Below are 24,857 nucleotides of genomic sequence, written 5' to 3'. Positions count from 1 at the left end.
GGTACTCAGGGCGGATCTCATCCAACCCCGAAGCCCTGCCACCGCGGAGCTTTTTAACCACCTTGGTGACTTCAGCCTGGGTTATGAAAGAGTCCAACCCCGAGTCCCCAGCCTGTGTTTCCACCAGGGAATGCGTGATGGCAGGATTGAGGAGATCCTCGAAGTATTCCTTCCACCGGCCGATAATGTCCCCAGTTGAGGTCAGCAGCTCCCCACCCCCACTGTAAACTGTGTTGGCAAAGCACTGCTTCCCCCTCCTGAGGCGCCAGACTGTTTGCCAGAATCGCTTCGGGGCCAACCGGTAGTCCTTCTCCATGGCCTCACCGAACTCCTCCCAGGTCTGAGTTTTTGCCTCTGCCACCGCCCGGGCCGCGGCACGCTTGGCCCCACGGGACCCGTCAGCCGCCTCAGGAGTCCCACAAGCCAACCACAGCCGATAGGACTCCTTCTTCAGCTTGACAGCGTCCCTTACTGCCGGTGTCCACCACCGGGTTTGGGGATTGCCGCCGCGACAGGCACCGCAGACCTTACGGCCGCAGCTACAGGCAGCAGCATCGACAATAGATGCGGAGAACATGGTCCACTCGGACTCTATGTCTCCAACATCCCTCAGAATCTGGTCAAAGATCTCCCATAGGTTAGAGTTGAATACATCCCTGGCCAAGGGGTCCGCCATACGTTCCCAGCAGACCCTCACTATGCGCTTGGGCCTGCCAAGTCTGTCCGGCTTTCTCCTCCCCCAGCGGATCCAACTCACCACCAGGTGGTGATCAGTGGACAGCTCAGCCCCTCTCTTCACCCGAGTGTCCAAAACATGCGGCCAAAGGTCTGATGATACGACAACAAAGTCTATCATTGACCTCCTGCCTAGGGTATCCTGGTGCCAAGTGCACTGATGGACACCCTTATGTTTGAACATGGTGTTCATTATGGACAATCCGTGACTAGCACAGAAGTCCAATAACAAAGCACCGCTCGGATTCAGATCGGGGAGGCCATTCCTCCCAATCACGCCTCTCCAGGTGTCACTGTCGTTTCCCACGTGGGCGTTGAAGTCCCCCAGCAGAATAATGGAGTCCCCAGGAGGGGCACTATCCAGCGCCCCCGACAGGGATGCCAAGAAGGCCGGGTACTCCGCACTACCACTCGGCCCGTAGGCTGAAATGATAGTCAGAGACCTCTCCCCAACCCGAAGGCGCAGGGATGCGACCCTCTCATCCACTGGGGTAAACCCCAACACGAGACGGCTGAGCTGGGGGGCGACAAGCAAACCCACCCCAGCCCGCCGCCTCTCCCCGCGGGCCACTCCAGAGTAGAAGAGAGTCCAGGAGATGGGTCCCAGAGCCCACGCTGTGCGTGGAGGGGAGCCCCACTATTTCTAGTCGATATCTCTCAACCTCGTGCACGAGCTTAGGCTCCTTTCCCCCAGCGAGGTGACATTCCACGTCCCTAAAGCCAGCCTAAGCATCCGGGTATCGGGCCGCCGAGGTCTCCACCTACGTCCGCCGCCCAATCCTCTTTGCACCGGTCCCTCACGGTTCCCCCTGCATGTGGTGGGCCCACTGGGGGGCCTGCACAGTTACCAGATCTAAATATTATTGAGCCACTTTGTGCTGTTTTGGAGGAGCGAGTCAGGAAACGTTTTCCTCCACCAGTATCACGTAGTGACCTGGCCACTATCCTGCAAGAAGAATGGCTTAAAATCCCTCTGACCACTGTGCAGGACTTTTATATGTCATTCCCAAGTCGAATTGATGCTGTATTGGCCGCAAAAGGAGGCCCTACACCATACTAATAAATTATTGTGGTCTAAAACCAGGTGTTTCAGTTTCATTGTCCAACCCCTGTATGTATAGAAGGATGTTAAAATGATGGGAGAAGATCATTATAGGATAAAGAGTGGAGGATATTAGTGAGACGGATAATAAAAGAGTTCAGGGGAAAGACGGAATGGGTACAGAAAGGTGAGGGTGGACAGGGCAGCATGATACATGTTGGGTTTGTGTGGGTGGGGGGGTAACTCAAGAGATGACAGGAGGAAAGGAGGGGGTGAGTTTAGAGGCGGAGAGATGTAGAGAGTCGAGGATCTGTATCTGGGACGGCTACAGCAGTGAGATGCTGCAGTGAAGCTGACCAGATGAGCTGGCCCGTGTACAGCTACTTGCTTAGAGAGTTCCTGCACTTTCCTTTTTCCCCCCATATCATCATCTCTCACCATCTCCACCTCCTTGATTAACTTTTACATCACCCACACTTCGGCCTTCGCCATTCCCTCCTCCCTTTTCCGCTGACTCTTTCTCTTTGCACCAACGGTGAGTGAGCAGATTTCAGAACGCATCTGAGGACATGTAGGGTGGGCCTCTCTCTGCCCCTCTTTTTAAGTTGTTGTTTTTCCTTTAAGATGAAGGTCAGACTGTTATTTTCTGAATTTCCCTTTACTAACGTTTTACCTTATTATATTTTTTTCAATGCCATTGGTCTTGTTGGCATTTTCTGTACCTCTTTTCTGTGTGTTTTTGTACCGCACTCCTGTTTAGCTTTTGTGTTTGTACAATATCCAAGTTTGGCGGTGGGAAACAACCATCACTGAAAGGTGAGTCCTGTCTAAAATTAAGAGCAGCTTTGCAGTTTGTAATAATTTACACACACCTAAACCTACTTTGAAAGGAGGAGTAATAGTGCCCAATGTTAGTGCTGACATGTGAGAAAAATCTGCAGACCAACTGTAGATTTGTTGTTGGTGGTTTGTTTTAAGCTAGGTTGAAAAAGCCCGTAATTTACCTCCTAGTTAAACCTTTTGGCAAAGGATTGTATATGTACAGGTCCTTCTCAAAATATTAGCATATTGTGATGAAGTTCATTATTTTCCATAATGTCATGATGAAAATTTAACATTCATATATTTTAGATTCATTGCACACTAACTGAAATATTTCAGGTCTTTTATTGTCTTAATACGGATGATTTTGGCATACAGCTCATGAAAACCCAAAATTCCTATCTCACAGAATTAGCATATTTCATCCGACCAATAAAATAAAAGTGTTTTTAATACAAAAAACGTCAACCTTCAAATAATAATGTACAGTTATGCACTCAATACTTGGTCGGGAATCCTTTGGCAGAAATGACTGCTTCAATGCGGCGTGGCATGGAGGCAATCAGCCTGTGGCACTGCTGAGGTCTTATGGAGGCCCAGGATGCTTCGATAGCGGCCTTTAGCTCATCCAGAGTGTTGGGTCTTGAGTCTCTCAACGTTCTCTTCACAATATCCCACAGATTCTCTATGGGGTTCAGGTCAGGAGAGTTGGCAGGCCAATTGAGCACAGTGATACCATGGTCAGTAAACCATTTACCAGTGGTTTTGGCACTGTGAGCAGGTGCCAGGTCGTGCTGAAAAATGAAATCTTCATCTCCATAAAGCTTTTCAGCAGATGGAAGCATGAAGTGCTCCAAAATCTCCTGAAAGCTAGCTGCATTGACCCTGCCCTTGATAAAACACAGTGGACCAACACCAGCAGCTGACACGGCACCCCGGACCATCACTGACTGTGGGTACTTGACACTGGACTTCTGGCATTTTGGCATTTCCTTCTCCCCAGTCTTCCTCCAGACTCTGGCACCTTGATTTCTGAATGATATGCAGAATTTGCTTTCATCCGAAAAAAGTACTTTGGACCACTGAGCAACAGTCCAGTGCTGCTTCTCTGTAGCCCAGGTCTGGGGAATGCGGCACCTGTAGCCCATTTCCTGCACACACCTGTGCACGGTGGCTCTGGATGTTTCTACTCCAGACTCAGTCCACTGCTTCCGCAGGTCCCCCAAGGTCTGGAATCGGCCCTTCTCCACAATCTTCCTCAGGGTCCGGTCACCTCTTCTCGTTGTGCAGCGTTTTCTGCCACACTTTTTCCTTCCCACAGACTTCCCACTGAGGTGCCTTGATACAGCACTCTGGGAACAGCCTATTCGTTCAGAAATGTCTTTCTGTGTCTTACCCTCTTGCTTGAGGGTGTCAATAGTGGCCTTCTGGACAGCAGTCAGGTCGGCAGTCTTACCCATGATTGGGGTTTTGAGTGATGAACCAGGCTGGGAGTTTTAAAGGCCCCAGGAATCTTTTGCAGGTGTTTAGAGTTAACTCGTTGATTCAGATGATTAGGTTCATAGCTCGTTTAGAGACCCTTTTAATGATATGCTAATTTTGTGAGATAGGAATTTTGGGTTTTCATGAGCTGTATGCCAAAATCATCCGTATTAAGACAATAAAAGACCTGAAATATTTCAGTTAGTGTGCAATGAATCTAAAATATATGAATGTTAAATTTTCATCATTACATTATGGAAAATAATTAACTTTATCACAATATGCTAATATTTTGAGAAGGACCTGTATATGTATAATATTGCTGTGTGTAGGTGCAGGTTTAGAGGAAGGGTCATAGGACATGTGAATTTACCCACTTTCTCTTATTTCCTTTTACTACAAACTTCAGCTAAATCATGGAAATGTGCTGCTGAATGACAGGTGTGCTTATATCTACATTTTAATATAAAATAATTTCTGGTAATGTGTGTTATCTTTTCTTTATGCACATGATTCATGTTAGTTGGTTTTAAATTCATGCTTAACTTTTATTTTTTGCACTCTCTTGATCCAACTGATCTGTGTGGACTGTCCTACTTTTCTTGTGGACCTGTGGTGTTGGTCCAGTCTGTAGCATTTAGACTGATGCAATATGTAAGTCACAACCAACTTTACTTTATTGTAAATGATCAGAAATGTTTTTTCAATACTCTAAAATGCAAAGATTATAGTTTTGTTCCTGAGGCTTTGACAGAGGGTTGTGTACTACTTACCTGAGTTTGGTCCTTCAGCAAAGCAGCCTCAGATATTGCCTAGGACATAAAAATTCAGTGTCCTGAAAAAGTATCTACTCCCTTACAGATATCTGTTTTACTGTTTTCTTGTCACGCTTTCAAGTTTCAGATCATAGTAAATATGATGATTCGTTTTCAAATAATAATATCTTTAAAAAAAAAAAATGCTTCGACTAGACAACTCCAAAATCTTCATGTTGTTTTTTTACCCTTCAGTCTGGAGTTGCTGCACATTTCAAATGGTTTCAACAATTGCAGGAAATCTTCAAGATCATAAAGCAGCACAACATCCCTGACCATCACACTACCACCAAGATGTTTGGCTGTAGATTTGGTGTTCATTTTTGGGAATGCTGTGTTAGTTCCAAAAAGTCTTTTGGATCATTAAGATGTTTTTAGCAAATATGAAATTGGTGTTTTGGGCTTTTGGAACTCTACCAGGGATCTCATTTTTGCCCAGTTTCTTTCTTATTGTTGACTTATAAACACTGAACAAAACAAGTTATTCCAGGACTGCAAAGGTGGCTCATTTATTGATTTTCTAACCATGATGTGTCCCCAAGGTACTGTTGTGAGCAATAGCCTTTTTTTGTTCATCTGATTTTTCTTGATTTTACACATCAGGTTGTTGTCAGGCCTGGATGTGGCCAGTGAAATTGAACCAACAAATGTGGTTAATCAAAGTTAATTTGTGATTTAGAAAAGGGGAAAATTAAATGTTCACACAGGTTGTTTGAATAGCTATTCTCTTTAATAGATGTAATAATCATTGGATACCATCTTCTTGTTTATTTTTGGCTGATAACAAAAATTGTTGGATAGTTTAAAAAATTTAGCAATAACAAGAAATATGTAAGGAGGCAAATACGCTTTCTTGGCATAGTAACTTTCTTTTAGTGCTGCCACCCAGCAATGATTGTGATAAGGTAATATTCAAATGAGCTCAGCATGAGGCCACTGTTGTCAAAACTCCCCCACATTGAATACAAGACTGTTAAACTATCAGCACAATAATAAATCAGCATTGCTATGTTTGTGTCTTGATTATCCTCAAAACAGTCAGAGAAATCCCATGTCTCTGAATTTTTATCACACATAATTGGGAGTGCATTGCATATTGATGCACTGCTGAAGGTCCTATATATACTGTGCAAAGACCACCTATCTTTTGCCTTGCTTTCAACACCATCACACAATCTTTATGCAATGTGAGGGGTGCCATAGCATAGTCAACTGACCATTAAACCTTAAAACTCACAGGGTAACCTTCATTAGTTGCTCGCAGGCTTTGTTCAAGCAGTGACACATTTCATTAACCAAATATATTTATCCTACTAGCCCTGATTTTTAAATACTGTTTTAAACATCAGTTGGTTTTAACAACCAGCTAGCATTGGCTCTGGTTTAGTGCTGCAATCAATTTTGTGTGGGGAAAAACTGTATGTCACCAAAGTGATTGACCTTTCTGTGGAGTTATGTTTATGTAGTTTTTTTGTTTTTGTTTGTTTGTTTCATTTCCTGTTCTAATGCAAAGAAATGCTTATAGTAAGAGAAGGGGGACTGAATTCTGTAAAATCCCAATAATATTGTTTTGACATATACAGAGATGTTTCATCTGGCACTGAATCCTGGTTTGCCTAATACTGAATACCTCTTGAGTCAGATGAGAAACTGGTGCCATGGTTATAACAGTATGTGACGACAGGAAACTCTCTTAATCTTTATTCAAATTATATAATGTGATGACTGCAGCCTGTTTAGAAGTAGCACAGTGCCAACATTACTTTGGTTGTCAACTAACAAAGTGATTCAAAAACAACTATTCAGAGCAAATTTATAGTTAGATACGAGAAACAGTAATACGAAAGAAAAACTATTTTTTACTGTAGTAGTCATATTTTTGATGTTTATTTATTTCTGTGTGGAAACACAGGACATCCAATCATAAACAGTACAGTATATGACATCATACAGCCAAAATAAATATTCTTTTTCCCCATAAAATAATCGGCCATCACCTTCTGATCTATAAAACATGCATGAATACACAGAAAGTCCCCAAACACAAATTGAATTTTTTCCTAATCAACTATGCAGAAACTATTTCAACATGTCAACAAATCACAGTTTGATTCCTACCAGGCCAGTTGTATTGAATGCTAATTTGAGGTAATCGAAAACTGCGTGTAATTATGAATATGTTAATGTTATGTCATAATGTGCAAATTTAAATATACGGTTTCACACCACTTTTCTGGTAACAGAATTTCCCAACATTTTCTACTCCCATTTATCCTCACAAATCAAAAATAAGGGTAGGGAACTTTGTTTTTTTAATTGTTCACAGTATCTCTTGTTTTTTTCTTTTTTTGTACACATGTATTTTCTCTCTATAGAAATGTGTGTTCTCTTCCAGTGAAAAACAGCTCCTTCATGACTTATTATTAAATCACAAACTTCACCTTCCCCCAAAACAAGAAATCATTAAGCTTCAGCTAATGAGCTACAGTGACATTAACAACAGAGCATATATTTCCAAGGTGATTCTGACAGAACAACAGTCAATATTACTGTAGTCACTAAATATAATAGTTATGTGTATCTGGTTTGATAGAGGTGTGGTTTGGTACTAAAAATACTTAAGAGCTGTTGATCGAGCAAGTTACAATCTTTTTGGCCTTAGCTACTGAACTCATAGAGCTTTTTCCAGCAAGCTGCAGTAAAAATTTTTTTTTATCTAAGAGCGGTTTCCACAAAACCATTTTCACAGTTTTGCAAATCTGATCTTCCCTGACCTATATATTATTGCCTCACTTCACAGGTATTTCATATATGACTGTCTTTTTGCAATTAATCTTATATTATTTTCAGTCTTTAAAAAAAAGCTCCCCTTGGCAATAAATAAAAATATCTCATAACATATTTTTTGATATTTTAAAATATATACAGTTTCATAGGTAACAGTTCACAGGGGGCAAAGCAATCACAATAAAGTACACGTGAATAACTCTCACACTAAAATATATGTGCAGCTAATGCATGTCTGAAAATTAAATATGAGATTTCAGTGATAAATTGCACCACTGAATGCTGAAGCAAATGTAAGCCTAAGCATGCTTTGACTCACATTGGTATATATTTTTTGTATCAAAAAGAGATGTTTTTAGCATTATTTTATTTTCATATATTGTGTGTTTCTTTTTGATATGTAGTCTGTGACATGCATTTATGGCAGTATACTAAAATGTGCATGCTTCAGCTGCCAAAACAATTGATTTTACTAGCTTTCATGGATAATTACACCTCACTGATAAACAGGTAAATTAGCAATACACTGCATGCTCTTCTCAGTCAATTCATGACTGTAAAACATTCTCTTGTTGGTCATTTGGTATTGTTTCATAATTTTCACGATAGTACTAAGCTCTTGTGGGTGCCTGATGTCCATGGTCATTCCTAAACAACCATTGTTCATGTGTTTATACCACATTTATTAACAATATTATGAAATATATAATAGTAGGTGCAATGTACAATTTTTGGTTTTATACGTTTCTGGCTGGCAAAAATTGTGTCATCTAGTAAAGAATATTTCACTTCTTTTTCCACTACAAAATTTATATTCACTGTAGCCTGAATGAGGAGAACTTTCACTGTCAATGTTCACATGACTGTAAAATGTATTGCACCTGCAGATAACATAAATATTGAATGTTTGTATTCTAAATTCCTATGTTATTCTTTAAATTAGAGTCTAAGTGTAAAACCAGTTTTTCACTTCAGATACTGCAAGATAAAGACGTGTGATGTCTTTGGGCAAACCTTGTAAAGTTCTATGAAAAGGCTTAAAACAAATGTATTTTTATGCAGTAGCATATTCTGACATAGAAAAGTTTAGAAAAGCCTTAACTTTTTTATTTTAATACATTTATTCAGGGAGTAAACTAACAGTTTTTAACAAAATCAGTAGTCCAAGACAATTAGCAATTATATACATGGTAAACAGTTGTTGTATGATGCTGGAAAAATTCTGTCTGCTAAACTTAAACTGGAACTGTGTGCTTTGGTCAGATGAGACCAAGATCAAGCTTTCTGACAACAATCACTCCAATTGCGTTTTGAAACAAAAGATGAAAATCTTTCACGGTGTCACCTGTTAAATATGGCAGATGATCTGTGGACCTGTTTCTGAAAGCCATGGTAATCTTGTTAGAATGCATGACATCAGGAATTTTTTAAAATTCAATTCAATTCAAAAATACCAGGAGATTTTGTATAAAAAAATCGACTTAACCATATGGCAAAAATAGGCTTCTCATTGTGTATCACACAAGACAGGAGTGATTACCCATACCCAAAATAAGTTTTCTTCCACAGCTATAACAGTCCATTTACCTAAATCCTATAGAAAGTCTGTGGGGTGGGGTGAACTAAGGAAACGTGAACATAAGTAATAATTTTACTAATGTTTCGTCTGACTCAAAGTAATATTAACATTTCGGTATGGCCCAGCAGGAGTCTCAATTTAAATCTGAAGTGAGAGCTTAAGATCAGGGTGAGGCTTTGAGCTCATTACCATGAATAGATGGTCAAAATGCAAGCTGAACATGCAAAAAGCTGGTAAGCATTTATATGTAGGAAGAAAAATATAATAAAGATTTTTCCACAGATTATGAGAAGGGTATAAATAATTTTTGACATTACATTTTTTTACATATATAAATAAAACAGTTTTATTTTTTCAAAAATTATTTCAGAAACTTATTTTAAATTGTTTTAGTGTATTTTGAGAGAGATGCTGATCTCATTTACTATCAGAAACAAACTACTTGGTTGAGTTAAAATTTATATCTAAATCTACCATGGGTATGAGTAATCTTGGGTTTAACTGTATTTCCTACTGTGGGAATTAATAAATTTTTTTCCCAGTATATAAATGTACTCAAAACACAGGTTGGTTGTTTTTTGTTTTTTTTTATATAGTAGTGTAAGACTTTTTATAAAACTTTACAAGGGGGGCAACAAATGTATCCAGGTCCATATGTCCCTTTATAAAAGGATTATCCTAACTAGCAGGAAAAATTGTTGTATGGTGGGTGTGGCCATAATATGGTATTATGAAATAATATAATTTTTAGCAGAAATATATATGTAGTTTCATTGTTTGTATCAAATCTCATAATGTGGTCTGAACCACAACTTACATGATATTAACCAGTGCTGTTATTCAATAAAAAAAACATGAATGTATCATTAACCTCTCGCAGTAAACATCACTAACAAAGGCAAGTAATAAAAACTGACAATGAAATAAGACAGGGCACGTAGAAATGTCCATAAAGTTTTAGTCACTTCCAATGATTGCTTTTAGCTTAACTATTATGTCATAAAAAAGTAATCTTCTTAGCTACTATTGAAGACACCTCACAATTGTTATTGTACTCTCTTTAAATTAATGCTATTTTTTAAACACCTAAAAAAGCTATTAAGACTATTGCACTTAAACAATTTGAAGATAAAAGATATTGGTGAAAGTACAAAGAGTGTACATAATAACTTACTTGATTAAATTAGAGCTATTGCAAATGTTATTGGGTGCATTTGTGCTTGTTCCACTTTGCCAAAAAGCGTTTCCTCTAAAAAAGGCCAGTTCAATAAAGACATCTGATTTGTCAAAACTCCACAATTGTTTGGAATGTTTGAGAATAATCTCTGGCTGAGACATAAGTAGACATTACTGACAAATGTAAACATAGTTGGGCTGAGTTGTTAAGCATTTGCTGACCAGCTGCTGTGATGGACGTTACACATCTCCTAACTTCATTAGCTATATCTAGACGTGTACTGAGAAAAAAGGCATGGCTGAAGACAATGTAGGAAGCGTTGGATTTATATTACATCAGTTCAAAATATCAAAGTTTTGCCTTCATAAACCCATTCCCAAGACATGGATAAGTTTTACGTATATTTAATTGCTAGGGAGCTTTCAATCCATTTTCTTTGTTCTCCTTAAAATTGTTATTAGATATACAAGTTGTGCTTGAAAACTATGTATGGTGACATAAACTGACATTTTTAGCACCAAACATCTTGTAGCTATATTTGTCAATCCCTGCTATTTTTTGTTGTTTATTCTTGTTGTGAAGCACTTTGTTAAAATTGATCTTATTTGAACAACAATGACGCTAAATTAACTGTTTTTCTTCATTTGGCTAGATTTGTCATGACGTAATGACGCTGTCTCTGTCTAAAGATGTAAATTATTACAAGAATAACATAAACCTCCATACAAAAACAAGCTTTCATTGTGTCAGGAGACTTAGTAAATACTAGTGAGTAGATTTGTTATTTCAGTGATTTTGTATTCTCATATTTTTTAACAGCCTTCCTTGTACTCACAATGTTTTGTTTGGTACATCATTCTATATACTTTTTCTTAATAGTTTTGTATCTCTTCACTTATTACCTTTTAACAATGCAGAATTCACAAAGAAATTGAATGACAAAGGTGGGTCCGAATGTTTGACTTGTTGTTAACATCTACTGTCAAATTTTTATTAAAAATGCCCAGACTACTGCAGCCTAAGCTGTTAAATATCAGTGAGAGCAAATTTATTGCAATGTTTAACGTATAACTTTAAAAAGTTATTTTAGATCTTTCTACCCTGTTGAAGGTGCTCTGGAAATGGCAAGAAGAGTGTATATTATTGATCAAATTTTGGAGGTTCAAAACATCAAATTCAGGAGTTTTAAGTCCCTGATTTGTTAAAGAAAAAAAACTAAAAACGGATATCCCATGCATACCTAGATGAATATGTGCATGTACATCGATACATTCAGTCCTCACAAACACAATATTTCCCTCTTTTGTGCATTAGGCACACAGACAGGCACACACATGCAAATAGATGTGGTCAGTGATATGATTCAAGCAGTGGTTACTATAACTTTTGAAGGAGGGGTTGCACATCTCTAAAAGAAAAAAGAGAAAGAAAAACAATATTATGATTTTGACAACCAATGACGAAATGTAGAAGAACTACATGTACCCACTCAAGATAAATCCTTAATTATGTAATATAAGATACTACAAAACATAAAACTCATCTTTATGATGAATTATCACATTTATTTACCAAACAAGGAGCTGGAAGTTGAAGATCCATAGACACTGGTTCAGGTTACTATGGTAATCTAAAGAGAGAGAAAAGCAAACATGTCACTTTAGCAGTGAACAGCTTTGTTCAAAGCACTTACCTAAGTGTTTAGCTTTGTTTTTTTCGGTATAACGAAAACTGTGCACTCTCCAAAATATAAAAAAAGACAACCTCACCTAGTGTCTACACAGTGGGAAAATATGGTTGAAAAGTGTCTATTTGAACGGCGTGAATTTCTTTAGCACTTTTCTAATCGTACTGATCACTCAGACCCCTTTTGCTAGAGCCACAGTCACCCAGCTGCACTCAAGAAAACACTCTTATGCAAGTTGGTAGGCAGCTTTGGGTTAAGCGCTTTGCCCAGGTAGTACATCAACATGTGGCAGAGGGGGAACCTGGAATTGGACAACATCTCTCCTACTGCATGACGACTACTCCTCCCATTGAGTTTCTATCTCTGATCTAATATACAATAAAACTAAAGGTCAATGTCATAATTTAAAGTACACATAGCTAAAATTACAAGTTGTTTTTAAGTAGTGAAAACAAAGGGAGCAGATGGTGCTGAACCACAAGAGATTGGTTTGTGGGCAATAAAAGAAATTGCTGGTTAAAAGCTTCTTTTTTGATAATGGAGCTGCTTCACTTTTCAATTAGAAATGTTATGCCCAGATTTCTTACTTGGTTCCCTCTTCTGCAACAGCTTCAGGCTCAAGCTTTCCTTCCTCCTCCATCTTTTCCTCAGAAATCAGTTCTTGCTTCCGATGTCGGCGAAGACATTTCACCACCACCATCGAAAGGATTAGCAGAGCTAAAGCTCCACCCACTGATGCCCCAATGGCAACAGCAATGGTTGAATCTCTTGGAGGGGGAACTAGGGGAAGGAGAGGAGAGAGTTAACTTTTCCTGTAGACAGAGAATGGAGTCAAGTGCAGCGCTTGCTAAAAGCTCTGATTAAACAAGTGGTGAGAAAGTGCTGCTGAGTTAGCCTGTGTATAATGTGTTTATGTGTGAGTGCCAGTGAATGTGTGTGTTCCTGTCTTGGCATCACAGTGAGAACCATTTTCCCGATTTCACCATCAAATTGAGGACCGTTTGTACCAAAGTGAGGACATTTTGCTGGTCCTCACGACCTATTAGGTTTAGGACTAAGGTGTGAATTGAGTTTAGGTTAAGGTTAGGGTTAGGCATGCACTGGTAATAGTTAGGTTTAGGGTTATTGTCAGGGTTAGGGCATAGAAAGGGTTGAAAATGACTGAAAATCAATGGAAGTCAATGGGAGTCAACAGATGGTCCTCACTACATATAGCAAAACAAGAGTGTGTGTGTTTGTGCATAAGCTAGAGGGATGCTAAGTTCAACCTCTTGTTGTTCATTAATAAGTAAAAAGCTAACTATTCACACATAGATCTCCACACTCCAAGAAAAACACACACTGACACTATGTTTGTTACCTGGATTATTATAAAATTATTATGTCATGTAAAATATAAAGTAACTCATTGCAGCAATCTGCAGCTAATACACCTAGTTGCAACAACTTGAAAGGGCACCTTTGAAAACCAGCATTCCCATGAAAAAGTATTTGGGCCTTTAGAGATTTTTATTTTCTATCACAATTAAATAGTTTTCAAATGTTAATTTTATTTATTATGAAAAAAAAGCTATACCAAAAGACCCTGTGTCCAAAAGTAAATTTCCCTAATCCTAAAGTGGTTGTGCTGCCCTTGGCAGCAACAACTGTCATTAAGTGTTTGCAGTAACTGGCAATGAGTCTGTTACAATGTTGTGGAGGAATTTTGGCCCAGTCTTCTTTGCAATTTTAATTTAGTCATATACCAGTTTTTTTCAAGCATAAACATCCTGTTTAGGGACCTGTCACAACAACTGTATCTAAACCTTGACAAGGCCATTCTAAAGCCTCCATTTTTACAACAATTCAGAGGTGGACTTGCCAGTGTGCTTCAAGTCACTGTCCTGCTCCATAACCAAGTGTACCTGGGCCTGAGATCACAAACCTTGGATAGACACCCTAGGAATGTTGGCAGAGAGCTCAATTCATGGTTCCATCAATTAAATCAAGCTGTTCAAGTGCTGAAGGAGCAAACCAGCCCCAGACTGGAATAATGACTATGATATTCCTTTTTGAAAGTTTGTTTGAGTTTAATGCTTGATGTAACAGGATGCACATCTTCTGTGAAGACGTTGCACTTCTTGCCAGTCCCTAGAATAGTTTCCCAACACTTGTAGGGATAATTATGATTTGTTTTGTAAATGTAAGTTGAGCCTTTGTTTTCTCCTTGGTCAACAGTGGTTTTGGTCTTAAAGTTCACCACTGTTCCATATTTTCTTCATTTCTGGATAACATTTCTCACTGTGGTTTGCTGTAGTTCCAGTCTTAGAAATAGCCTTTCCAAACCAGATGTCAACATAGTTTCTCATCTGTTGTTTACTTTCTTCATATCTTTTACAATCTTCTAGTCAACTTGAAATCATTCAAGCATGATCTGTTTAAATATTGATTCTAATGACAAGTCCTGTGTGTGGCTAATGAAATTGAACCAAAAATGTGTTTGATTACAATCAATTCATGATTTAACAAGGAGGGCATATATATTTTCACATAGTAAGGTTGGATAGCTTTTCATCATTTGAAAACTCCTTTGTGTTTCTACTCAGGTTATGTTTGTTTGATATTGAAATGTAAACCTAAAAGAATGAAATGCTTAAGACATAATTTTAAATCACAGTAAACTTAAATTTTTTACAGGATTGACATCTTCTAAGAATTGAGTTGTGCCACTCTTGTATAGTACAAACATTTTATTGCATTGACCTCAGGAATACGTCATGCAGCTTGTTCTAATGGCATGTCTTATAACAGAGTAAAAGTAACAACTTTGGGGTCAAGACTCCACTGTGGGTCATGACGTACAAAGTGAAAGGCCTAAAGGTGATCTGTGAAAACAAAATTACATTTAAAAATAAATCCTAAGAGGATATCTTCCTCTAGTTGAAACAATGGCCATAAACGGATAAAAAGTGTATAGAGAATGAAAGTGTCATTTATGCACAATATTTGCCTACATCAAGCACCGAGAGTTGGAGATACAAGCCACTGCCACGTTGTTTTTTTATCATTAGGTGAAATGTCTGGGAACAATTGTTGTTGAAGGTTATGCTTTATGTGTTTGTAGAAGAATTCCTTAACATCTTACGTTCTGTGACAACATTGAAGTTAATGAGACCATGTCCTTGGATGCGATCTGGGGGGTTCCTCACATAACAGTTGTAAATCCCCTCATCCTCCAGTTGAACATCCTGCAGCGTGATTGATAAGTCATTCTTATCCAGGTTCCCAGAAAACACAACTCTTTCTCCAAACCGGTTTGAAGGCACTGGTTGCATTCCTTTTTTCTTATCATAAGTCATAAACTATGGGAAGACAAAGTGTGGCTTAAAATTGGGTTTAAACTTTAAAGATGAGTATTCTTGGTAATAATGTGTTTAAGGATTGGGCAGCTTACCTTTTCCTCTGTATTGTTAAGGGTCTCTTGATAAGTCCAATTCATAGCAAACTTGGTGAGGTCAATCTTATAGCAGGAAGTGAAGGTGCAGGGGATTATGATAGTTGTTCCATTAAGTGCATTGATGTCATTGGGCACTAGCACATCCATGCTCAAACAACCTGTTAAAAAAACATTAATGATGCAAATAAGAACAAGAGTACAATATTTTTTTTATTTTTATAAATAGAATATTTCTTAAACTGGCTGAATGTAGAAGAAATCTCATCCTGCCATCATTAGTTGTTTTGTTTTAATGAAAATTCTGATTTTAAACTCAGCTACAATCCTGAAAACTATTAGTTTAGTTATCATAACTAAAAGCTTATGGTGAGTTGTGTCTGGTTGGCAGGTTCTGTACAACAGCAGGACAAGGCCCATAGGCCATGACGCTTAAGGGAAGGTACATCCTGAGATGCATGGTACAAACACCCATGCACAAATGCACTCTGACCAAAGCAGAGTATGTTGGACTAAACCTGGAAGCCAGATTGTACAGAATAACACAGTACTGAACTGGCAAAATCAAACCAAAATTTAAAAAGGGTAATTGTCTTTGCATCTTTTTTACAACTTCAAATAGTAAAGTCATTTCTTTCTATTTTTTCAGTTGAAACACATGGCATTGTCGAGCACTGGTGGTAAGAAGTGTATTATATGCTCTAAACCAGAACAAGATGAAGGGATTAGGTCTTATTAATATGAGCATTAACACAAGCTACACAAAGAAAGAAAACAATATGGATTATATGTATTTCCCAATTTCCCAACTCAAGTGTTCTGAAAAACTGCAGGCGCACTTGAATTCAAACAAAAATATGATTAACTTGATGTCTTTTTAAAATACATTAGTTTACTTAATAATGCGCTATTGCAACTAATTTCATCTGTGACCTAAGATTACACATAATAACTGAAATAAACATTTTTTTAAGTTGCACAAGGTTCTCTCTCTTCTGAAAACCTTTTGTCTCAGCACAGGCTCAACCCCCCACAGTCCATATTCACTCTCAGCTGTGCTGTTTGTGTGTGCTATGGGACTCTGCACCAATCTCTCCTCTGCAGTCGAGTGTTTCTGGCTCCCTTCCCACAGCTGCTGCACCACTCCACAGGCCTGCATCTCTGCACCACATACTCAGACACACACCCTTCTACTTGCCACATCTCCACCTACTCAATATATATAAATAGTTTGCAAATGCACACATACATTCAGATGTGTTGGGTCAGAGCATCGGCTGCTTCAAGGGCTCTCTAACACATAAACATGCATGCAAACACCCCTCCCTCTAGGTCTGCATCATCAGCAGTGAGCTCACCTCTCTAAGTGTGCTGCCAATGTCATCCTTGCATACTAGCCTATATGTACACACACCTCACAGTGATGCATTAAAGCAAACACCTCTGTCAGTGCACCGCACACAGTGAAGCACAGTCAGTGTAACTCAGCTATGCACCATGAGAAACCTTATGGTTCAGACTCCTGCTCCTGTTGACTCAGCAGTGGCTAGTAAAAAAGGAAGACAAATGCAGAGACTTCCTAACAGATGAAATACTGCAGTAAGACACCCTCATGTGGCTCCTCCCTCCCTCTGCCTCTCCCTTGTTACTATCCCATCTTTGTCTACCTTCCTTGCCTCGTCTCACCTCTTTCCTGAAACCTTCACTTAGTAAAGCTCTCACCCACCCCAACCTCCCCCCACAGACTGAAAAACTAACATCTTAACTTTTTAGAACTCCCCACATTTCTGTAGCCTTTACTTTCCATAAATGTTCAATTATATCACAAGACAGGTCTGTAACATTTTCATTTTAAATCAGGATTCTTGAAATATTTTTTTACTGTGAAGGATTACATTGGTAATGATGTGTGTTTTAATTTGAGAGGACAGGTTTTGAGCTGGTTCTTCTTTATCCCCCATTACTGGGACATGCCTGAGTTTGGACAAAAATCACCTCAGGGTGTCTCCGGACTTTTTGGTACTAGCACACAGGATGCCATCAGATCCCAAACCAGTATTAGTTTTTCAGGAAAGCTGGAAGCAAAGAAATTGGTCTGCTTCTTTGACCCAACCACAGCTAACTTTGTGGGGAGCACAGCTTACTCGTCTTATGTTAGCTCAACCCTACTTGGCTTAAATGAACAGTAGGCTGATGATTATCACTTCCAATGTAATTCATAGACCTCTGCATGTAACAGTGTTAGCCACTGTATTTTTTTTTATTATTAATAAGCCTCTTCCACAAAACAGTTCAAGCTGGAACTTGGCTGTCTATGTTATCTGTCAGAATCGACGTGGCAAAGAGGGTTAAAGACAACCTGCCGCTGCTCCACTTATTAAAATGCTTACAACCCTAAAGCAGCAAACTTAGGTGAGGGTTAAGTGGCTTCGTAGCCCTGAAGATGCGATGTAGTGATGACATGGTCTGCACAATCACCTGGTTTGAAGGTCACGTGTACGTGAGTCATGGCTTGCTTGATTGATGATTTAGAAAGGACCAAAAGCATCTTTGGGAGGAGCTTGAAACAGATATTTACACACACTTTAAAAAAATACTTTATTTTTCTTACTCTTGACATTAAATCAGACTAAACTTTTCTTCCCAAAGGTCAGGTACGATTGCCAAAATTACTTATCTTTGCTAAATACTAGAATGAAGTGCAAGACATATTTTTGAGAATTGTTCATTACTTTTCTCCATTTCCCAAAGCTTACATACTCTAAGATTACTATTGTAGGAATCTTGACGCACAATTCTGACCTTGCTGCAAACATATCACACTATGACCAAGTCTTGGGAAAAAGGCCTTCACCATGATATTATACTGAGTTAATTAATTAATTAATTATTTTTTTCATTTAACCTTTACTTAACCAGATGAGACAATTGAGAACGAGTATTCATTTACAACAGCAACCTGGAAGTAATCATTTTTCCACAGACTCTACTCCAGAGATTATGAAAGTACAATATTATAGTAATAAATGGTTTACTGTATTTAGATGCATGTCAATATATGTTAAAGTAATGCTCTTTATAGTAATGATTCAATTGCCAGTGGAAGTGTTTATATTGTGACTCTGGGAATAATTCATAATATTTTCATCTTATTTCTTTGTATAAGGTTATGCAGCTTAGGCTCCCTGAAAAAAATAAAATAAATAAAAAAATAAAAACTCCTTCGGGTTAGATTTTAATACATTTGAGACTGATTACAGAATAATACATTTTATTTAATTAAACAAATTTTAAGATTTTAACACATCATTATAATTAGGTAGCTTTTGAAGTATTACACTATGCCATTACACAATATGGGGATGCCCAATGATCACATCATGACTTTGTTAACATCTAATTGGTAACCCTAAAATAGGAAATGCTGGGTCTTATTCAATGTCAGACAGTGAGAAAAACACAGTTGTGTGTTTTACAGTGTATGTAAATATCTTGTTTTGATTGTATATATTGGAACTAGTTTTGGTCAAGCGGCTGGAGTTTCTTATCGCATTTTTGTTCGGCACCTTAAAATGTATTAACAAAGTATTGTCTTATTTCAGTGGTTGTAGGAAGTCTCAAATGTATCTCCAAACATTAGGTGGTTCATATAACTGAGTCTGTAATAATGATATACAACAGGTTCTTACAAACGGGCAAAGATATCTCAGTAAGGGTTTTGCAGGACCAAAGTGCAGACAAAAGTAAGGGTTAACCTAAAGTCTTAGGCAGGACATGAAAAGAGAATGTAATTAGAACACAAACTCAAAACCCCAAAGACAGGCAGATTATGACAATCTCTTTACGTAAAGTCTATGGCAAAAGTTTTTTTTTTCATAGCCTTTGTAATGTTACACAGATATTGTACTAGAAAGACTGGCAGGTTCGAACAAACCACTCCTTCAGTTTGCAATAAACATTTTATTCATGCTTGATTTGGTTTTTAACCTTTTTTTTAAAAAACTGCCAGTCAGTCGTTTATCCCCAGGAGGGTAAGTGGCAGAGAAAGTGAAAGTGAAAGAGTTTCTCTTTAGAGTTTTTTTCATTATACAAATTTAACAAAGAATAGGCTACATCTCTGAACCCTTTAAAATAACAATACAAATGGTGCAGGTAAGGTCTGTGTCACACTGTATGTTACTGCTGTGTTGGAGAGACAACAAAGCCAGAGACAAGGCCGCATTTCAATGCTGACCTCATTTTTACTGGGGTAATTATAGTTGTACAGGACTTACAAACCTATCGAATATCAAACAACATAAAGGTATCGAGAATCTGTTTTTAGCAACAAGAGGTTTTTTGCCTAAGACATTTTACATCCATTGCCCCCTCTTTCCCCTTAAGTGTACTATGAATTATTGACAACCATGACTGACTGTGCAAGAGCCATAAAGCCTTGATGTTATAAGGAGCCCTTTACAACAATACAGCTTAAAAGTGAGAACAGCTAGCATAAGGTTTCCGACGTCAATAAGCATGCTAGTGTGTGTGCTATTGAGAGCAATTTAATGTAATTCTGTTGGCCTGGCCTCTATGTTGCTTTTAAAACATGTGATATTAATAACTACAGGAAACAAAATACATTTTCAGGCTCCAAACGTTATACCATGTATTTCTTGCGTCATGCCAAGCCCCGTGTCTGCTGTAGATCTATGGTCCCTACAATCCTCAAATTCCCAATACTAGGTATATGATGAAGCACGTCATGCCAACAATACCTTACTAGACTGAGTAACAGCTGCAAAAAAAATGCATGCTTGACCTTTAAGAAGTACATAGTTCCCAATGATGTGAACATACTTTTAGTGACTTGCTGTTATGAATTGACTGTGCCAATCTCTTTGCTCTGCTGCCCTCTAGTGCATTGTCATAGGAACTGTGACTCTCCAGTTGCTGAGCAGAGTTAAAATGATGATAATGAAAAATCGAAATTCATACAGCTACACTGAAAGTTATCATCAGCCAAGACTTTAATTTCTGACTAGAGGTGATACGACCAACTAATTTTGTTGTTTACCCCATTTTAATTAAATGCTCAGACTGAATTACTAAGAAATGTCCAGAAATATGAATGCAATGTGTGCATTTATTGAAGATAGATAAACATAGTGTTGCTTGTAGAGTGAAAGCTGCCTCTTTTTGTGCACAATGCTGTAAACTCACTGGGTATTCTTCAAAACAACTGCGCTGGTTTCTTTGGCTAGATTATGTTGCCAGCCCTGTGACAGCCCTATAGTGACAGCCCTATATCATTTGTTTTTTTCTGAAGTTTAATAAATTAGAATAAGTGCTCTGATGTGGGTCATTTGTCAGATTAAAATTAACTTTTGAAAATAACAACTTTTAAGCAGATATTAAATATTCTTTTCATTAAGCCCACATTATTGTATTAAAAAAAAAAATTTTATTTGTCTGATGTAATATTCTGATATTCAATGTTGTGTTTTCATTACATGTAAGAGGATTATCATCATATTTAACAGAAATAAAAGCTTTAAAACATTAATTTGTGCTTAAATAATCTATTTATTGTGTTTTACTTAGTGAAGTCAATTACTAAAATAAACACATTCTGTTTTTTTGAATGGGTTTGTAATTATGAAAAACATTTTGCTAAGACAAAAAGAGCCCTTTGAATCATCGCCAATAAAAAACAGGATGTCCATATTTGGATTAGAACATTGCTTCTGTGACTGTCCCATCTTGAAGCATGTCACTCTCTGTGGTGGTAGACAGAAAACAGATTGTCTAAAAAATATTTTTTTAACATGAATTTGTGGAATGTAGTGGCTTATTGGGGCACAGGAAAAATGATGTCGTTTGTGGGCATGAAGTTTATCAGGTAAGAAATGATTCCCTTAACAGAGGAGTTTACTTTTTTCTACCATTACACAATATCTGCTCATGTCCAGAGGTTGCGTTATATCAGTAACAGCTCCCTCCAGTCCTTTGATAAAGCTTATAAGCTTGAGCTGCAACTTATTTGTTTCGGTGTCTTAGCCAAAAGGCATTTGTCCTAACCTCTTATTCTTTGTAATATTTCTACTGACTTCTTCCTCCACACAGGATAAATCGCCACGTAAATCACATTATGAGCGCACACTCAAGGTGGAGAGTTTGTTATCATTTTTTTCAAAATGGGTGCAGTGATAAGGATGTGGCTTGGTCTCTCTTCAGCACCTTTTTTATGTGTTTTCACCCCGGATTCTTTCTTTTATGATTTTTTTACATACAAAAATGAAAATAACAGTTTTGAGCTTCAAGCCTGAACACAATAAAAATGGAAAGTTATACACATGATAATAAATCTCCTTAAAACTTTGGTCAGAAATGTCAGTTGTCTCCTGATGTCAACCAGGCAGTGAAGGGCAGGCTGGACAGAGCACTTAGTAACATGCTGTAGTGCTTCAAATAGCTGTAAATCTTCAACAAGAAAAATTTTGCCTTTTAATTTTTCAAATGCAAACTGATCTGACCAACAGTCGATTTGAAGAATTCAATATTGCTTTCTCTAATTTTCACTCATTAATTCTGTACAATTTTGTTAAACAACAACAACAAAAAACAATGTGCAAATAATTAAGTGGTTTTTCTGTGGTTACTACACAATTGTGTTATATACAAATGGGCTCCTTAACAAAACCTGGGTATATATAATAACACATTGCAAGTGTGTTGTTACATTGTAACAACCATTTGGATGTCTGTTTCTATACACTGATTCACGGTGATATGTTATTATATTACACTGATAATTCGCATGCTGTGCGTCATTTTCTTGCAGATTTGTTAAGACTAAATAAAAATATCATGGTTAGACATGGAACCTGAATATGGAAGGAAATCAGCTCAGTAATAGAGGGGGAAATGTTTTAAAGGTTGGCCTTATTAGTTAATGAAATAAAATGGCTACATTCGGTTACAGAGTGTCAAATTACGTCGACCCCCTCCACGCCATCCTTCTATCCATCTGTTGTCCCTAGTTGTCCCATCTGTTGTGGCACACTCACTCAGATATCGGTGGGAAAAAAAAAAAAACATACATTTCTCACGCCATCGTACAGGTTGACTGATCCGTGCTTTATCAACACCAGGATGTTAGATGGATTGGCTGTTTTGTGTCTTACCAGAGAGCGAGAGCAACAGCAGCAGCGCGCTCACCAGCTGAACGCCAGACCTCCTCTCCTGCTGGGGCGAAGACATTTTACTATCCTTCCCCTTAAAGTCCTGTTATATGCGTAAAAAAAAATGTATTAAATCTAACTTAATATACCACCAAGAATGATCTTGGGATGTGGGTTTAAATGCAAAAAAACCAATAATTGTATTTTTCGAGGCAGGACATGGCTGGCAGTGTCTGTAGCCTTGTAACGGTTGATTTTATGGTTGTAGGTCCGTTGGCTGATGTAGCAGGAGAGAGAACGTATAACAGATGTAAAGACGAGAGTATGTGTCCTCGTCCTATAGGTTGGAAAACATTTCTGAGAAATTAAGTGCTGCTGCATAACAAAAACCTGCGGAGCAAAAGATAAAAATAAATGTATATGCCATTATAATATTATACTGTTCTCTTGGCTTTTCTGGAACTCTGTCGGACACAGCATATCTCCTCAATTGGCACAAATTCACATAAATCACATAAACATCAAAGGAAGCAAACATTAAATACAATTTTAATTTACTTATTATTATTATTGTTTGTTCTTTTCTGAGAGCTTAGGTAAACAACAATGACAGCAAATCTGGGAGTATTTGCAGATACTTTTTTAAAACTGTATTCAAATTCAGAAGTTCATATCAGCATTTGGTAGAACAGCCTTTTAAACTGTATGACTTGGGGCTAACATTTTGGGTATCCTTCCTCAATGTTCTCACTGTAGGTTGCTGGAATTGTCCATTTGGAAGACGCATTTGTGAAAGAGCTTTAACGTCCATGTAGTTGTCTTGAGTTGCTTCTTCAATATAAATGCTCAACAATTTTTTTCCAAATAACCTTTCTGATTACTTTGGATTGTCACACAAGAAACAACGTGTGTTGTCAATTAAGTAAAATTTTATAACTTAACCTGTCAGAGGTTTACAAAGCCATGACACCATACAAAATATATAAATAAATATTATTTTCAGGTCTCTGGTCTGGGACATTGGGAAGCAGGTGTCATTTAAGGATATTAGCCATGTTATACAGTAAAATAGGTGGGTAGACTGGGAAAAAAATAAAAGTCCATATTGCTGATTTCCTATGTAAACAACAATAATAAAAATAATGCCTTGCATAATTCTTTTTTTGGGACGAAAACACTACGAAGCAGCAGCAAGCTGGCGTGCAGTGACACACAAAATTAAACAGAGCCCATCCCCATGCATTACATACTTCCTGGATGAGAGACAGAAGGATAAAATATGTTGTATAGCTAAATCCATTTGGTACACATTTTCCCTACTTCATCACAGAGAGCATTACGTTTCCAGTTTGTACAAAACTAAGGTCAGATGGAACTCAAAATCTATGTTTCTGTGGTAATGCCATTTCATTCAATTAACTGCTCTAAATAAGACCAGAAGAGGCTTTTAAAACAGAACGAGCTGAATATGTTTTGGGAATAGTAGTTACCACAGTGACTTTTGTGCAGTGCTAAAAGTCATGTTTTCAAAGATATACTTGAGGTTAATAACCATGGTTTTGCAGATATTACTCACGACCACAAATCTAAAGATAGTTTATTTGAGTTTGTGCTACAGAGAAAGGGTTCTTTTTTATCCATTCATCAGTCCTTGCTACTTAGCACCTCCAAAGGAGAACCAAGAATACCAAAATGTACTATGCAATGGAGAAGTAACTTTCAGTATTATTTACACCATTTATGCGGTGCTTCCAACAACAGGTGTTAGAATATTGAAACACTAGGATCTTTACACAGCCAAAAAAATCTTTATTTTTACATGACATTTGCACAGTTTTTAAGAAAACTCCTTTGTTTGGGTAAAATTGAAGTATTAACTCATGTGTCCTGGTTTGTTCAGCTGTTACAGTGGTGGTTCTTGAACTGTGCCAAACTATTGTAACTCAGTCTTTTCTATCTGATACCTTCCTCTTCTTCCACTCTACAGATCTTCCATCTGCACACTGCATCACCTTTACTTCTCCTGAGCAAATTTTACATTTATTTACAGTGGTGTGTACAATTAGTGAAACTATAAATAAAGGATGCCTTATTCACTGAAGCTCAACATGTGCACCTTTACTGACCGAAAAACA

The 24,857-nt window shown here is 37.8% G+C and overlaps 1 protein-coding gene and 1 long non-coding RNA gene across 5 annotated transcripts in view; one reads left to right on the top strand and one right to left on the bottom strand.

Annotated features, from left to right (window-relative positions):
- The first annotated feature begins 2,045 nt into the window (after positions 1–2,045).
- LOC124884652 overlaps positions 2,046–24,857 on the top strand; it is a 42,166-nt gene continuing 19,354 nt past the window's right edge. For 2 of the 3 annotated variants that reach the window (XR_007042484.1, XR_007042483.1), the window contains exon 1: positions 2,046–2,312. This is a non-coding gene — a long non-coding RNA (uncharacterized LOC124884652). Of the gene's footprint in view, positions 2,313–21,327; positions 21,441–24,857 lie in introns of those variants that run through there. The other variant, XR_007042485.1, reaches the window with a different exon arrangement.
- scn2b (sodium channel, voltage-gated, type II, beta) lies at positions 11,277–22,957 on the bottom strand. Of its 2 annotated transcripts, XM_047392688.1 has the most exons (6): positions 22,726–22,957; positions 15,560–15,720; positions 15,251–15,467; positions 12,714–12,906; positions 12,012–12,069; positions 11,277–11,847 (listed from the first exon to the last, which is right to left on the bottom strand). In XM_047392688.1, exons 1-5 carry the CDS (start codon positions 22,799–22,801, stop codon positions 12,060–12,062), a joined length of 657 nt encoding a protein of 218 aa, XP_047248644.1. In that variant the 5' UTR covers positions 22,802–22,957; the 3' UTR covers positions 11,277–11,847; positions 12,012–12,059. The 2 variants fall into 2 exon arrangements, with proteins under 2 accessions (XP_047248644.1, XP_047248645.1); XM_047392689.1 differs by lacking the exons at positions 11,277–11,847; positions 12,012–12,069 and having other exon boundaries at positions 12,710–12,906.

This window comes from Girardinichthys multiradiatus, chromosome 18 (assembly GCF_021462225.1).
Source record: "Girardinichthys multiradiatus isolate DD_20200921_A chromosome 18, DD_fGirMul_XY1, whole genome shotgun sequence".
Taxonomy (NCBI): Eukaryota; Metazoa; Chordata; class Actinopteri; order Cyprinodontiformes; family Goodeidae; genus Girardinichthys; species Girardinichthys multiradiatus.
Note: the sequence above shows the minus strand (reverse complement) of the source record. Positions and strands in the feature narration are given on the sequence as shown.

Bases quoted from the DNA above. Each gene is read 5' to 3' on its own strand.
- scn2b (XM_047392688.1), bottom strand. From the start codon at position 22,801: ATGTCTTCGCCCCAGCAGGAGAGGAGGTCTGGCGTTCAGCTGGTGAGC. The intron at 15,468-15,559 runs GTAAGCTGCCCA...GTCTTCCCATAG, and splicing joins TTAACAATACAGAGGAAAAG to TTTATGACTTATGATAAGAA. The intron at 12,907-15,250 runs GTAAGATGTTAA...TCCTTCCCCTAG, and splicing joins CTTCAATGTTGTCACAGAAC to TTCCCCCTCCAAGAGATTCA.